The sequence below is a fragment of the Galeopterus variegatus genome, unplaced genomic scaffold, assembly GCF_000696425.1.
Source record: "Galeopterus variegatus unplaced genomic scaffold, G_variegatus-3.0.2 Scaffold4065, whole genome shotgun sequence".
Classification (NCBI taxonomy): Eukaryota; Metazoa; Chordata; class Mammalia; order Dermoptera; family Cynocephalidae; genus Galeopterus; species Galeopterus variegatus.
This window is the reverse complement of record NW_007730176.1, coordinates 110,521-127,145: the sequence shown is the minus strand read 5'-3', so window position 1 is coordinate 127,145 and position 16,625 is coordinate 110,521. Positions and strand designations below refer to the sequence as shown.

Below are 16,625 nucleotides of genomic sequence, written 5' to 3'. Positions count from 1 at the left end.
AGTAAGTTTATAACTTTATATAAATGTTGTCAGTTTAAGAGCTTCCTATTTTTTTTTAAGGACTCATATGAGATATAGATATGTCAGATAATGATAAGTGCAGAAAATATGCAAAGTAAAGGGAAAAAGAAAGATGAAGGCGTGTTTTAGGGTGGGAGCAGATACCTGGGAAAAGTTTGTTGCATAGGCAGAAGGAACAGTGAGCAAGAGCCCTGTGGCTGGAGTATAATTGGTGTGTTTGAAGTATAGCAAGGAGACCAGTCAAACTGGAGCTGAGTGAGTGAAGGTGGGGAATCATGAAAAATAAGGTGCAAGAGGTAGTGGAAGGCTAGGCCATGAAAGACCTTGTATTGTAACCCGTGAGGATTTTAGATTTTATTCTGAGGGAGAGGGGAGAGTACTGAAAAGTTTTGAGTACAAGAATAACATGATCTGAATGTATGATCTTGAAAGGATACCTTTGGCAGCTGTGTGGAAAATAGTCTGTAGTCAGGCAAGGGATGAAGCAGGGAGACCTCTTAAAAGGCTCTTGCTGTATTTGGGTAAGAGATGATGGTGATTTTAAATAGGGTGATAGCTGTGGAGGTAATCAGAAGTAGTCAGTTTTAGGACGTTTACCATATATTTTGAAGGTGCAGTTGACATGTTATGTTAGTATTTGCCAGCATAGATGATGTAGAGTAAAGGAGAACAGAGTTAAGGATGACTTCAAAGTCAAAGTAATTGGATGAATAATGTTTCCATGGCTGAGATTAAGATACTGGGAGAATAGCAGATTAAGGAGTTTGGTTTGGCACCTATTAGTTGAGTGACTTCTGATATCCAAGTGGATATATCAGGTAAGCTGTTACATATTGTTAGTCTAGAGTTAAAGGGAGAGGTCAGGATATTTAAAGCCATGATATTGGAAGAGATCATTTAATAAATGGATAAAGGTAAAGAAGAAAAGAGGTCTGAAGATTCAATCCCTGAGCACTCCAACATTTTGACATTGGGAAGGTGAGGGATTTCTTCTAGGAAGACTTAGAAGACTGAGCAGGAGCAGCCAGTGAATTGGGAGGGAAGCCAAGAGAAGCTAAGTGAAGGAAGTGTTTTAAAAATGAGAAAATTGTTAAGTGTGTCAGATAAGTTGAGGATTGAAAACTAACCTCTGGATTTTATGACAGAGATGGGCAGTTTTGGTGAATGGAGGGAGCAAAAGCCTGACTGGAGTATGTTAATATGAAAATGGGAAGAGAAGTGGCAACAGTAAATAAAGACAATTCTTTTCAGTCGTTTTTTGATGTAGGAAAACAAAAATGGGCTAATAGCCAGCGAAAGATGTAAGGTCAAGAAAGATTTTTTAAAGATGGTAAGATGTTAAGTTGTATTTGTATATTGATCCATTAGAGAGGGGAACTTAATGAGAGAGAGGGTGGAAAGGGCAGTGTATGTGAGTTGCTGCAAGGAGTTAGAGGACAGTCTTCAATATTGCCCTAAGTTCTGATAACCAGCTGCAAGAGTTTAGCCACTGTGAAGTTCTAGGGGATGGTCCCAAGACTGGCCTCATTTCTGACACCAGTTGCACGTTTGGGGGTTCCCAAAACCACCCTCAGGTTTGATAATTTAGTGGAAGGACTCACAGAACTCACTGAGTGCTGTATACTCACAGGTATGATTTATTATAGGGAAGGGATACAGATTAACACCAGCCAAGGAAGAAGTACATAGGGCAGTGTCCAGAAGAGGTACCAAGTGCCAGGGTTTCCATCGTCCTCTCCTTGAGCAGTCAGGATGCATTGCTTTCCTGGCATGGATGTATTATAATACTCACACGGTATTGCCAACCAGGGGAGTTCACTGGAGCCTCGGTGTTTATAGAGTTTTTATTGGGCTCCATTATATAGATTTGATTGATTGTGCATGTGGTTGATCTCTAGTCTTGAAACCCCCCCCTTCTCTTTCCCCCTCACACTTGACCCCATGTTCCCCATCCAGGCTCAGGAGCTATAGGAAACCCCAAAATTAGTAAACTAAGTAAATCTTTAATATTAATAAAAGCATACCACGATATACTGAATTTCAAGTACGACATAGAAAATTTACAAATGAAGAAATTATTTCATATATTATATTCCATGGAAGGGTCACGTTCGATCCCTGTAGTGGGTTGGAATGAATGAGAATTGCGTGTACCTTCGTCTCTCTTCACTGTTAAAATTGGTAATTCTATGACATATTGCTAGTGTTGCAAGTCTCTATTACAAAGAATTTTAGGTATATTACAGCCATTATCATTAGAGTTCAGACTAGATGTTTTGTTTATATCTTTGATCAGTATTGCTAATTTTGGATGAGTTTTTTTTTTTGTCTTTTTCCGTGTCCGGCAACGGATCGCAACCCTCAGTGTTGCCCCCGTACCGGACCGGGGACCGGCAACGGGATCGCAACCCTCGGCGTTGCTCCCGCGCCTCGCTCAGCCAGTGAGCGGGAACCGGTCCGTATGTGGGATCCGAACCCTCGGGCGGGAGCGCCGCCGCGCTTTCCAAGCGGCGCACTATCCAGTGCGCCACCGGGCCGGCCCCCGTGGATGAGTTTTTTGAGGTTGTAATTTTTCCCCTAATAACTGTTTTTAGTTACAAAAAAACTAATATGAAAAATTTGGAAAATACAAAAAACATGGAGCATAAAATAAAAATCACCTCCAATCTTGCTATATAAATTTTTAATGATTCCAGTTTATTAGCGTATGCTTAGGCTCTTTGTAGCAGCAGTTTGAGTTCTTGTAATTACATAATTAATTGTAAATATTCGTTTAATTATTTTTCTATAGACACTTAAGTTCTTTGAAATCAGGAATGGTCTCTTGTTTTGTTTACCTTTATGCTATTAGTTGACTCATTAGCTAGGCATATTTACTCCTACCATAACAAATTAGAAAACCAGCATCCTTCTGTGTGGTGTTGTCATCTATCAGCTGTCATTCCAGGAATGAAACAAAGAAGGCATTATTTGTTACTGTTAGATAAAATAGATGATTGTTAAGTATACCAAAACCTTTGGGTTTGGGAGACAAAATCCAGATGAGTTTCAATTTAGCAGATTATAAAATTCAGTTTCATTGTTTTAAAACTTTTTTTTTTTTTTAAAGATGACTGGTAAGGAGATCTTAACCCTTGACTTGCTGTTGTCAGCACCACACTCTCCCAATTGAGCTAACTGGCCATCCCTGTAAAGGGATCTGAACTCATGGAAAACTTTTAATTTTGAAATAATAGTAGGTTCATAGGAAGTTGCAAAGATATAATACAGTAATGTACCCTTCTCCAGACCATCTCTAATTCCTGGCAACCACTATTACTCTTTTCTCCATTTCTATAATTTTGTCATTTTGAGGATATTATTATATAAATGGAACCATACAGTATGTGACCTTTTGAGATTGACTTTTTTCATTCAGCATAATTAATACCTTTGAGTTCTATCTGAGTTATTGCAAGTATCAATAGTTTATTCCTTTTTATTGTTGTGGTGTGGAGGTACCACAGTTTGTTTAGCCATTCACCTATTCAGGAACGTTTTAGTTGATTCCAGTTTTTGGTTTTTACAAATAAAGGTGCTGTGAACAACTGTTTACATGTCCTTGTTTTTTATTTGGACATAAAATTTCATTTCTCTGAGTTATATAAATACTCAGGAGAACAATTCCTGGGTCGTATGATAAGTGTATGTTTTACAAATTACATTTTAACAAATATCCCAAGCTTATTTATAGTCCATTACCTCAGAATTTTTCTGGGCAGGATAATCTGTGCCAGATAGTCCATAACTTTTCAGCTTTCATGCTAAATAACATAAAGCTAGACTTTCTAATGTAGTCCATCTCCATGGCTTTCTACCTGGGCAAGCTACAGATTGTTGTTTCTCGTGCCACATAAATCTAGTGCTTTTGGAATTCATTTCAGTACACAATAGATGTTTACCAGCGACTTTATTTGTGAGTTATTATTATGTAGTACAATTGAAACTATTTAAGATGGATCATTTAAGAGGGGTTGTCTGACTCTAAGAAATAGCCTATACTCTTATTTTGCTGGATTCATTAAGTCACAACACATCCCCTTTCTGGTTCTCAATCACCAGAAAGCTGAATACATAATCTAGTTTCCAGACTAATTTGTAAAGATGCCTATGATTTAAAATTATGGCCTTTAGAAGTCTAGAATTTCTTAACTCAGTACTATTGACATTTTGAAGTGGATAATTCTTTGTTGTCCTGTGCTGTGTGGAATGTTTACCAATATTTCTGTCCTCTACCCACTAGGTGGCAGTAGCACCTCCCCACTCCAGTGTGACAAACAAAATTTACCCAGACTTTTACTAAAAGTCCGCTAGGGACAAAATCACCCACAGCTGAGAATCACAGCTTTAAGAAATGGCTGATATGAATAACTGCATAAAAAGATGTATCACTAAAGAAACAAATGACAGTAACAAACTGTTATTGGTACTATTATGTTTTAATACTTTTATGAGAATTTCTTTAAAAAATTTGTAATAAAGTTAGTATCTCTTAGTGAGCTGTTCTTTTTACTAGCTAAAATCTTTCATGGTTCCATTTTTTTCACTGGTTGCTAGGAAACTCAGCTAAGCTTGTGATTAGTTGCAGTGACTTTACTAAGCTGGGATAATCCTACATTTTCTTAGCTATGTGGCTCTTGTGTTTTTAACCTTGGTATTGAATGTAAACATTTTATTATGAACTATTTAAAATTCTTGATGTGGATAGATATACAGTTTAGGTAAGCAAAGAATCCTATTCATTTTAAATGGCTATTTAAACAGTAAGTTACCTAATTGAGTTTGCTGGAATACAAGGATTTTTTTTTCCCCCCAAATAAACTGGTAGTAATATGCCTTCAATTGAGAGCTATAAATGGTTTATTTTGAGATTGAATGGTTAAGGAACGAGTAGGAAAATGTGAATAGTAAGTGGTGAAGTATGAACATGAAAATAGGCCTGGGGAAATTATCTGTGCAGTTTTACGGTCTAATTCATGTAATGTTAGGTAGGTGGGGTGAAGACATTTCTTATATTTTAGGATTTTTATTTTATAGTGCTAGAGATACAATATTCAGAACTTTTCATGGGAGATAATGACGTGGGAGAAATATGTTTTAACTTTGGAGAGGAGGTGCACATATAGTGTTTAAGCATAGGCTTTAGAGTTCTCACCATTTAGTAGCTATGCAACTTTGGGTAAGATTCTTAATATTTGTAAGCCTGAAATTTTTTTGCCTATAAAATGAAGTTGATAATAATACTGCCTGTTTTGTAGGGTTTTAGGGAGGATAAATAATACATCTAAAGCTCAGCTTAGTGCCCAGGTCATAGTAAGTACTCATTAAATGTTAACTAACATTTTTTACTGTACCGTACTATTTAAAATAATTCTTAGATTAGTGATACAATTTATACCATTTTACTGTATTGTTTTGTATCTGAAAATGAATATATATGTGTATATGTTTGTATGTGTATGTATATAAAATATTTTTTAAATTACATGATTCAAAGTTTTTCACAGACTAAGTACATTTAATGTTTTCTTTATAGTTGAGTCTTTAAAAGTCCTTTTTTGATGGTCTAATTGTAAGTCACTGTAGATGGTGACATTGACATCTTTGTGATGTGGCATGGGGTCTGGTACATAATAAATACTCAATAAATTTGATACTTGACTTTTTAATTTTTTGTTTTCCTTTTTGACCACTAACTTAGAACTAAGTATTAACCATCTTATTACAGCAAAGAATTCCAGTAATAGAAAATGTGGTAATTTGGGAATATTTTACATTTACTTTAAGATATACGACATTATTTCCATAGAATATCTATTAGGGTATAAAAGCCAAAATGGAAAGAAATAACATAATAATGATGAGTATTTGTTATATGTCCTTGCAAAACATTTAACAAAAGTATATTCTAGGTAATTAAGACTAACTAGCAGTCTTTGTGTATGTGTTATCTATTTTGTAGTGCATCTTAACATCAAAATCATTTACATAAAAAAGATGAATAACTTTTAAGCATATAATAATGTGTGATGCTGTTGTTTGTAGAAAATGTTTATAATAGACTCATTTTGTAATCTTATTTCACTCTGTAGTACAATTTTTAGAACTCATTTTGGGGTAACCTTTTGTGATTTAGCTCTCTTATTTCCATTACTGTCTCAAGAGATAATGCTCCCACATTGCCAGTCTAACATGTTTCATTGTCATAAGGATAAACAATCACAATCGAAGTCATAAAGTCATAATTTTTTTCTTTAATGGATAAGGCTTGAAGGAAAACAGTGAAAAGTACCTTGTTTTAGTAGTGCTAGCCAACTCCATTCTCCCTGTGGTTTTAGGCTTGATCCTGAATATGCCAGGATCCTCAGAGGGAGGGAAGTAACAGAGAAAAGAAGTAGGGTGGTAATTGAGCTCTATGGGATTGGAACTGCAGACAGTCCTAAAAAGTAAAGCACAAGGGACATGATCTTTTCTATTTAGAACTTAAGCTAGAATTATTTTTCTTCATTAGAGCAAAGTTCAGAATTTTGTTACGTATCTTTTTGGATTTTGTCCCCCTGGCTATTATGGTTTTGTTTTCTTTTTAATTTTGGTTCCAATGCATATTATATGCTTTAGTTGCACAAGGGGTCTTTAAAAAGTTCATGGAAAGATTAGTATTATCTTTTAATTCTATTTTTCCAGGAACTTTTTGAAGTATCCTTGTTTAGTTACCTTCTGTTAAGAAAGGAGGTCTTTAGACAGTGTTGGAGAAGAAAGACAAGGCAAAACCTTCATTTACTGAAAATGGATTACATTAATGCCCAGTGAGGTTGCCTATTAAATTCTGAATCTTAGTGTTTAATTATTTATTATATACAAAATATATTTTTATATTATAACAACAGGGATCCTAGTCAGGAGCCAAGGGCAGCAGCCCCATCTACGTGGAAGCAGGCAAGAAACAGAGCACTGGGGTCCTGGGCAGGAGCCAAGGGCAGTGTCCCCCACTTGGAAACAGGCAAGGAGTATGCCAGAAACACCACTTCTGCATGGGTGGCCCAGCAAAGCCACTACCACAGCCATGGCTGCTGAAAAAGCAGCTTGATGCTGCAGTCACTGTACCGGCAGCCTGCTGGACACTAACCAGTGGAGACCGGAAAAAGAAGACAATGTGTCTCTCCTCAAAGCTGACTCCAGGGTAATGGAAAAAGCAACTTCTGTACCACATGACCAGGCATAAACATAGAGATACTAGAAATACAAAAACCTCAGAAAATATGACACCATCAAAAACATACAGTAATTCTCAAATATGGGACCCTATGAAGCAGGAAACCCCTGAGATTACTGAAAAGGAATTCTGAGCAACAGTCTTAAGGAAACTTGCTGAGATATGAGAAGACTCAGACAGCATAATGAAATGAGAAAAAAAAAATCCAAGATATGAAGGAGGAAATTTACAAGGAGAGTAATACCTTAAAAAAACAATGTAGTGTATCTCAGGGAACTTATTCACTAAATGGAATGAAAAACACAACTGATAGCTTAAGCAGCAGGCTAGAACAAGCAGATGAAAGAATTTCTGATCTTGGAGATAGTCTTTTTGAAGTAACCCAGGCAGACCAAAAAAAGGAAAAAAGAATTTTTAAAAAATGAAGGAAATCTGAGAGAGCTAGCAGACAACCTTATGCACACAAACATCCAAATCATGGGTGTTCCAGAAGGGGAGGGGAAAGGAAGAGTTATAGAAAAGCTATTCAACAAAATAATAATGGAAAACTTCCCAGGTATAGGGAGACACAGAGCTTCAGATCCAGGAGGCTCAAAGTTCCCAAACAGATTCAACCCCAAAAGAACCTCTACAAGACATGTTATAGTCAAAATGGCAAAGCTCGGAGACAGAGAATCTTAGAAGAAGCAACAGAAAAGTGTCAAGTCACCTTTAAGGGAGCTGGTATCAGACTAATAGCAGAATTCTTAACAGAAACTCTAAAGGCCAGAAGAAAATGGGATGATATATTCAAAATACTAAAAGAAAAAAATTGCCACACAAGAATACTATACACAGCAAGGCTGTCCTTCAGAAACAAGGGAAAAATAGTGTATTTTCCAGACAAAAACTGTGGGAGTTCACCACCACAAGACCAGCCCTACAAGGATTCCTCAAGGAAGTCCTACATCTGGAATCTGAAAAACGATAATCACTACCATGAATGCATAAGAAAGAACAAAACCCACTGGTAGAACAAAAATGCAAACAAGAAAGAGAAAGAAACTAAATCTTACCACCACAAAAAACTGTAATGACAATGTAATAATGCCTCTACTTTATTTCTGATTTTAGTAATTAGGGTCTTCTCTCTTTTTTTCTTGGTCAATCTAGATAAAGGTTTGTAGATTTTGTTGATCTTTGTAAAGAATAAAGTTTTGGTTTTGTTGATTTTTCTATTGTTTTTTAATTCCCTGTTTCACATATTTCTATTACAATGTTTGTTATTTCCTACTTATATTTGCTTTTGGTTTAGTTTGCTCTTTTTCTGTTTTCTTAAGGTAAAAGTTTATTGATTTGAGATTTTTCTTATTTTTCAATATAGGTGTTTACAAGTATAAATTTTCCTCTAAGCAATGCATGAGCTCTGCATCCTGTAAATTTCTATATGTTGCTCTTTGATTTTTATCTCAAAGTACTTTCTAATTTCCCTATGATATTTCTTTTTAATCATTTTTTAGGAGAGTATTGTCTAATTTCCACACATTTGTGAATTTTCTAAATTTCCTTCTGTTATTGTGGTCAGAGAACATATTTTCTATGATCTTAGTCCTTTTAAATGTATTAAGACTTGTTTTATGGACAAAACCAACAAAAAAATAAAATAGAGCTGATAATAATAAAAAAAATTGTAACATCACTTAAATTAGTATTTTGGTACTTTTTTATTTCAGAACTTCTGAACTATGAAAGTTGTTATAGCTTATTTTTGAGTAGAGGCAGTGAAAAATAGTGGAACACACGTGTCTTTGAAATCAAACTCGAGGTTTGTCTGATTCCCAGTTGATATCTATTAGCTGTATAATCTTGATCATTGGATTTCTTGGCTAATCATGTGAAAATTAGGCTCCTTTCCTCTGGTGGTAGTTAGGGGTTTACAGGAAGTGAATGTGTTCATAGGAACCAGCAGTATAGGTGTGCATTCAGTGTTAAGTTCCCTTCCCCATCACTCTTACTGAGCCACTTTGACCCTACTATTAAGAGTTTATTTCCTTGTTGAAAGATAGGGCCCAGTGCAACTTTTGAGAGGTTTATATATTCATGATAACAAAATCAGAGAGAAAGAAGAAAGAATTTGAAGAGAAGTAGAAAAACAGAAGGCAAAAGGGGAAAAAGTTAGCTGTAATAAAGTACTCCTTTAGATAAAACAGTTCTTCAGATTGGAAATGAAGTGAAGGCTTTCTGCTTATCACATTGTTGCTGCTGCTGTAGGTTAGTAGTATATTTAAAGAGGTGGGCTTGTTTTGTTTTGTTGTTAATTGTTTAATTTAAATCACTAAACAGTGAGCTTCTGGCTCATCTGGGCAGTTTTTGCCTGTGAAACTTTTCCAGATTCTCTAGTCTTTGCCTTTTGTACTTTCTTCTAAAATTGTTGCCAAGACAGTAAAGGGGGAGTAAATAACTATGTAAGCAATAAACTGAGAGATGACTCATATATACTTCTGAGACATTACTGGCAGAATGATGAGCTCCCCACACCATAACTTGGCCCAGCTCTTTGAAGGAGGTGCTTACTTACATTGTTAGGTAGCAACATGGGAGTTTATGGCTATTGTTGATTATTTCATGTGATATATTTTTACTGTTGCCAGTGTGATGCTATAGCACCGGTAGTTTGCCTAGCCCAGCTCTTTGAAGGAGGTGCTTACTTACATTGTTAGGTAGCAACATGGGAGTTTATGGCCATTGTTGATTATTTCATGTGATATATTTTTACTGTTGCCAGTGTGATGCTATAGCACCGGTAGTTTGCCTGCCTGGCATTATTCACTTTGGGAAGTGTGTAGTTCTGATTTCTGAGCCTACAGTGTTATTGCAGTTCTCTGTCTAGGTGTTTTTGGGGGTGTGTGTGTGTGTGTGTGTGTATTTTAACTTATTAAGCAGGATAGCCCTTTGATGTCAATAGGAACTTTTTAGTTTAATAATCTTGTAGTTGGAAAAGGGAAAGAAGACCCTTTAAAATTATTTCCTAAAATAAAGTTATGAAATACTACTGATGTAAGTATATTTATAAATATTTGTATAGTTTCCTTATCAACCATTATATAATGAGTGGGTATTAAAAAAGAACAAAATGGAAATCCAGAAATTTGTTTTTTTTCCCCCTGGTTTGACTACTGATTTGCTGTATGATTTTGTGGAGTTTACTTTCTGTGTATTTTCTAGTGTAGCATGAGGATTATATCTTTTTCAGAACAATTACATAGATAAATATTATGTAGTACATAATGGAAAATATATACATTCAGGATGTTTATGTATTATATCCATTTTGTTTCTAAAAAATGACTAGACTCCTCTTCCAGTGGGTTTTAGGTCAATTACCATGAATTGGTTGTTTCCCCTTATTTGCAGATTGTTTTAGGCATGTGAGCTTTAATTCAAGGACTTGTTTTTATTATTTGAAGTCAATTTTTATTGTGTAATTATATATTTGGGGATTATATCATAATGAAAGATTTTCTTATTTCTCTTAAGATGTTGAAATTATGTGCAAAAAAGTTATGCGTATAATGTTGTGTCTTGTTTTCAGGTCCAATGATGCATCAGCAGCCTCCTTCTCAGCAGTACAATATGCCACAGGGAGGTGGGCAACATTACCAAGGACAGCAGCCACCTATGGGAATGATGGGTCAAGTTAACCAAGGCAATCATATGATGGGTCAGAGACAGATTCCTCCCTATAGACCACCTCAACAGGGTAAGATTCCATTTGGAAAACTTCCTGCTTAATACAAATAACAGTAATTGAAAGGCTTTAAATTTTAATGAAATTGTGTTTTAGACAAAGTCAGGACTTTTTGTTTCTTAATTCTCTCTGCCCCCCCCCGCCCCCCCCTCAAAAGGTAGTAAGTATAGTAGGTACAAAGGCCATGAAGTGGATAGGAACTTCTTGGTATACAGCTTTCTTTTATCTATTATTTTCTGGGAAAAGGTTACATCATAAAATTTTATATCAAAAGCTCACTAATTCACAGCAGAAAATACTGTTTTGTTTTTGAGAAGTTATTAAACATATGGCCAGGAGCAAACCCAATTTTATTGCCAAGTACTCTGATATCAAAATAAAGAGGAAATTAATTTTCTACTAGGTTGAACCTCCTTTTAAGATGTTAGTGTTCATTTTTCTGAGTTGGTTGTGTTTGATATTGCATGTATGAGGGTACTTCAAAAAGTTTGTAACAGAATTGGATGATAATGTGAATCTTTCTGTGAACTTTTTGAAGTACCCTCTTATGTCTTAACATTAATTTTAGTAAATGTGGTATGTGGAGCTGCTTTGTGTGTATATATGTGTGTGTATATGAATAGTTAAAAGTATCTGAAATGCTAAGCATGGGAGGGGAATCTACAGCTGAGAAATAATCTCTCATAACATCAGACTAGAAAGAAAGCCTTTGATGATGTAGTGAACAAATTATTTACATCTTGACTGGTTGTGGTTTTTCAGGCCCACCACAGCAGTACTCAGGCCAGGAAGACTATTATGGGGACCAATACAGTCATGGTGGACAAGGTCCTCCAGAAGGCATGAACCAGCAATATTACCCTGATGGTAATCTCTCCTAATGTTAACTTTCCCATTTTCTGTCCCTGCCCGATATTAATATAGAGAACTGTTCAAAACATTTTAATGAGGATGAAGAAACTAACCATCTGTTTCTTCGAAATTTAGAAATACTTCAATACTCTAAAGTACCAATGATAGCATTAGTTATAATCTAATTTAAAGTATATTTTGTGTAACTATTCCATTAGTACCACCAGAAAAATTCTATTGTTGGAATTCTTTCTTATATAAAAGAGAATCCTTTTATATTTAAGGTTGTTCATTTGAACCAAAGCAAATGTTATTGATTTACTCTTTTTTTTTAAAAATAACAACTTTATTGAGATATCAAATGCCATAAGGTTCACATATGGTTTACTTTTGTTCATTGTATACATACATAGAGAATACAGTTCTCGAATATTTTTCCAAGTTTCATCAGTTTATTTAATGTTGCATACTTCTCAAAGAACTATGATTTATATACGTTAGGGCTTGCATTTCAGAAAAATTTTGGTGGCAAAATTATATCCATAACATAGCTTAGTAGAATAGGGAAGGGATTTGGAAACCAGATTTTTAATTATTTAGTTCAGTGGGTTTTTTTTGTTTTGTTTTTCTAGTGGAAGGTAATTCGTGAAAAAGAGGTCACTAATGATGCACATTAAGAAAATCTAAATAGTAATAATTCAAGCATACAAGTAGATTTTGCTGTACGGTTCTTTTAATTTTTCTGTATGTTTGAACATTTTATAATACAATGTAGTATAAAAAATAATCTAAACATATAAAACTGATAAATTAAGAGGTAGTTACTCATATTACAAAATGATTTGTCTTATGAAAGGATTTACCAAAAGCTTCACTCATATAGTAAGGTCTATTGGTGTATTTAATATAAATTACCTAACAAAGAAACTAAGAAACTTAAAGCTAAAATGTTATTAGCTATTGACTAGATGCCAGAAAGAAGATGTAATTTAGTATATTTGAAAAATCACTTTGCCCTTCATTTTTTGTCAGTATATAAAGCATAAAGGTACAAGTGTGCTTAAGGACACTGATTTTTACTGCAGAGGCTGTAACTATACAGGCAGAGCAAACACTCACCTGCTGAATTTTACATACAGTAAATGATATATGTATGGATAATTCTGGTTAGAAAACTTTTTTTATATCAGATTTTTCGTGCCCTGAATTATTCAGAATGTTGTTTTTTTTTCTTTCCACATGTAGACATGCTATTAAGATTTTTTTTTAATTAAAAACTTTAGTAAGTTTATAGTAGACTAGAGAGGGATGTTAGAGGTGAAATCTACTTTGTTTAATTATGTGTACTAAGAAGTCTGCTGAAAATAAATGATAGTTTTGTTTGATTTTTAAAATACATTTTAAGTAATTGAGTTGAACTTGACATTATTATTTTGGTCCTGAGTATCTCCTGAAATGTGAAATTTGTATTGTTACAAATATGACTGCTTTATTAAAAATGAATAGATATGATGTTTTGTAAATATCAAAACTTTTAAGGTTACTTTAAATAATTTGTTTTATTACATTAGTGGATTTTTATTTAAATGGTTTCATTTTTGCATAGATGTATATTAATTTATGTCTGACTTCTATGTACAGTATTCCATTTATATCAACAATTAATTTTCTTAAACAGCAGTGCACCTTTTTTTCTTATTAATTTATCCCAGTAAATATATAGATTAAGAGTTGGCAACGTTTCTCTGTAAAGGGCCAGATAGTAAATCTTTTAGAATTTGTGGGCCATCTGGTCTTTGTCTCAACAACTGAACTCTTATTGTAGCTCTTGTCATAGCCCAAAAGCTGCTATAGACAGTACTTAAATGAATGGGCATGACGCTATTCCAGTAAAGCTTTATTTGCAAAAACAGGCCAATGGCCACATGAAGACTGCAGGCCATAGTTTGCCAGCCCTTGATGTAGATATTTATGAGGTGATTTTGGGAACATACTAGAATACTAGGGTGCTGAATATAACATTTATTTCTAACTATATTCCTCCTTCCTTAATTAGGCATTTTTGTAAAATTTAGTTCAGATTTTAGCTAACCAAAAGGTTGTTTCCTATATTTTCTTAGTGAAACTTAGTTTAAAGGATGAGAGTATTATTTTTCATTAGAATCTAGTTATCTTGCAAGTAAAATTTATTGTGCCTTAAAACTAAAGGTATACTTTAACATTCAACACAATATGAATTTTCTGATGATGTATGTTTGTGATACTCAGAAATATTTTCTAAAGACTTCTAAAATGGCAGCATTAAGGAATATATTTTTGCATCTGAACATTCTTTGAGATACATATACTTTATGCAAGTAAATGTTAGAATGTGAAAAATTTGTTTCAGTTTCTTTTGGGAAAAAACTTACGGAGTTGTTTTATATTTTGCATTGTTTTTAGCATATGCTGTGGAATTGGAGACCAGCAGAACAGGTGTTTGACAAAATATGATAATTGCTTCCTTTGTTCACTCTAATTTAGTTCAAGTATTTACATGTGAAAGACCTAAATGCTTTCATTCTCTCTCTTTTTTTTTAAATGGAAGATAAAGTTTTTTTCCCCTCAATGAGGATTATCAAGAGTTAAGCGGATAAGTGTAATGTTTCTAAAACTACTGCTTTTTGCTTTAAAAAAAATTTGCACGTTATCTCAGTATGAAAACAATCACATTGATAATTCTTTGGCTAATGCAATTGAAATTATTTTTTATGTATTTCCAGTTCTTTTTCTTTTTTTCAATTTTATCTGAAAGTTTAAATATTTTTAGGGTTCTCACTCAGTGGCCATTAACGTTTCTTCCTGTCTCTTGTCGAATTGATGTAGGTCATAATGATTACGGTTATCAGCAACCGTCGTATCCTGAACAAGGCTACGATAGGCCTTATGAGGATTCCTCACAACATTACTACGAAGGAGGTATCTATATACCTTCACACACATACACATATATATCCCCTTCTACAGGAATGAAAATTCTTGCATAAGACAACTTCTACCCATCCAGAGCTCTTGTAGAATCCTAGTTGCTGGCTGTCTTGAAAGTTACAGGGAGCCCAGTACAATCAAAATAATTTCCTTACAAATATTTAAATTGTGTAACCCGACTTGCCATTTCTAACAACAATAAAAAGACTAAAACATTTAAAAATAATTTCTTCTTCAGTGGAAATTTTCTATTTGAACATAAATCCATTGATCCAAATTTTTTTCTTGTGTGTCTTTACATATGTATAATTTTACATATAAGTATAGTGCCTTTAGGAAACAGCTTGCTGATCTTGTGTAGCTAGTGTGTGCTCTTGTAGCTGTCTTTAATTTTGTCTTTTTTATTTTATTTAGCATAGTCATGATCTTATGACTGTGATGTTCCAGTAAATGTAATGCTCGTATGGCAGAGGCGCTGAAAATGCTGCAGTTCAACCTTGCAAAATTGGCTTTAACTGCAGTTTGTTTGGCCGAAATCCTTCTGTTTGGTTTGAGTTTTTTTCTTTGTTTTGTTAACTTTTAAAAATCAATATGGCATTTCATTTTGTTCTTGTGTTGTTGGCTATGCATCTTAGAGGGAAAAAGTTAATTAAGTAAACTTCTCAAGTTTTTATTCCTCTTCTCCAATTATCCTGTAGGAAATTCACAGTATGGCCAACAGCAAGATGCTTACCAGGGACCACCTCCACAACAGGGATATCCACCCCAGCAACAGCAGTACCCGGGGCAGCAAGGTTACCCAGGACAGCAACAGGGCTATGGTAATAGCTTATTGCAATTTATTTTTGTCTCCAGAGAATGAGATGATTCCTGTTTTAGATATGGAAGTGGTTATTTAATATTTGTTTTTCTAAGAATTATCACTTTTGAAAATTCATAATTTTAGCCCAGTGTACAATTAGTGTATTTCTATAAAATGTTGTTCTTAGATAAACTAGTAATTCGTTTAGGAGGAACCACAAACCGGAGGTGGTTTGTTCACCAAAGGTAAGATATGTAGTCATTTAAAAGAAATGAAAAATGAATTCTCAGACCTATTTGGCATTCACGACCACCTAGTAGCTTTGTATGTGCTTGGAAAACTGATGTTTTGGTAATTATTAACCAATATGTGCAATACACTTAGTAAGTTTGTTTTTAAAAGCTAATGACTATTACTATGAAAAATGACATTGATTTTTTTTTTTTTTTTAGTACAAATGAAGACATCTATTCAGAATGCATAAAGAAAATATTTCGGTCATTTTCTAGTTTAAATAGCAATATAGACATCCATCGGAGTGTATTTATTGCAGTTGTGTATCATATAGAGTTTGGGGGAAGTATAGCCATATTTTTGTATTATATACTCACTGTAATATCTACTACCTGGATATCTGACTTTAAAATAATTTATTTATTTATTTATTTTTTTATTAGATAGGGAGTAGGGAATGATGAGGACCTGATATCTCAGTCTTAAATCTCAGGGTTCTTATAACCATTTAGATATAGGAAAATATGGTTCTAATGACAGATAAATAACTGCTTACTAATACTGACAATATCTCTTGCTGACATGGTCTCTTTTTCACATCAGTAATATCTCATTATTTCTACTCATTGATTTAAGCTCTGCTGTTACTCTGGGTATCTCTGTCTACCTGTGATAGCAGATCTAAGAACTGGGGTCAGACTGAAATTCTCTTGCCCCTTCAACATATACATTGAAACTCAATCAGATATTGGGAGTCAGGTAATTTTACA

At 34.2% G+C, this 16,625-nt stretch overlaps 1 protein-coding gene across 1 annotated transcript in view; it reads left to right on the top strand.

Annotated features, from left to right (window-relative positions):
- Positions 1-15,866, top strand: part of SS18 (synovial sarcoma translocation, chromosome 18) — a gene marked incomplete at its 3' end in the record, with an annotated part of 64,219 nt that extends 48,353 nt beyond the window's left edge. Inside the window, exons 6-10 of the mRNA XM_008586647.1 lie at positions 10,845-11,012; positions 11,763-11,867; positions 14,718-14,810; positions 15,518-15,640; positions 15,809-15,866. Of these exons, the coding sequence (XP_008584869.1) occupies positions 10,845-11,012; positions 11,763-11,867; positions 14,718-14,810; positions 15,518-15,640; positions 15,809-15,866 (547 nt within the window). The remainder of the gene's footprint in view (positions 1-10,844; positions 11,013-11,762; positions 11,868-14,717; positions 14,811-15,517; positions 15,641-15,808) is intronic.
- Positions 15,867-16,625: the final 759 nt, after the last annotated feature.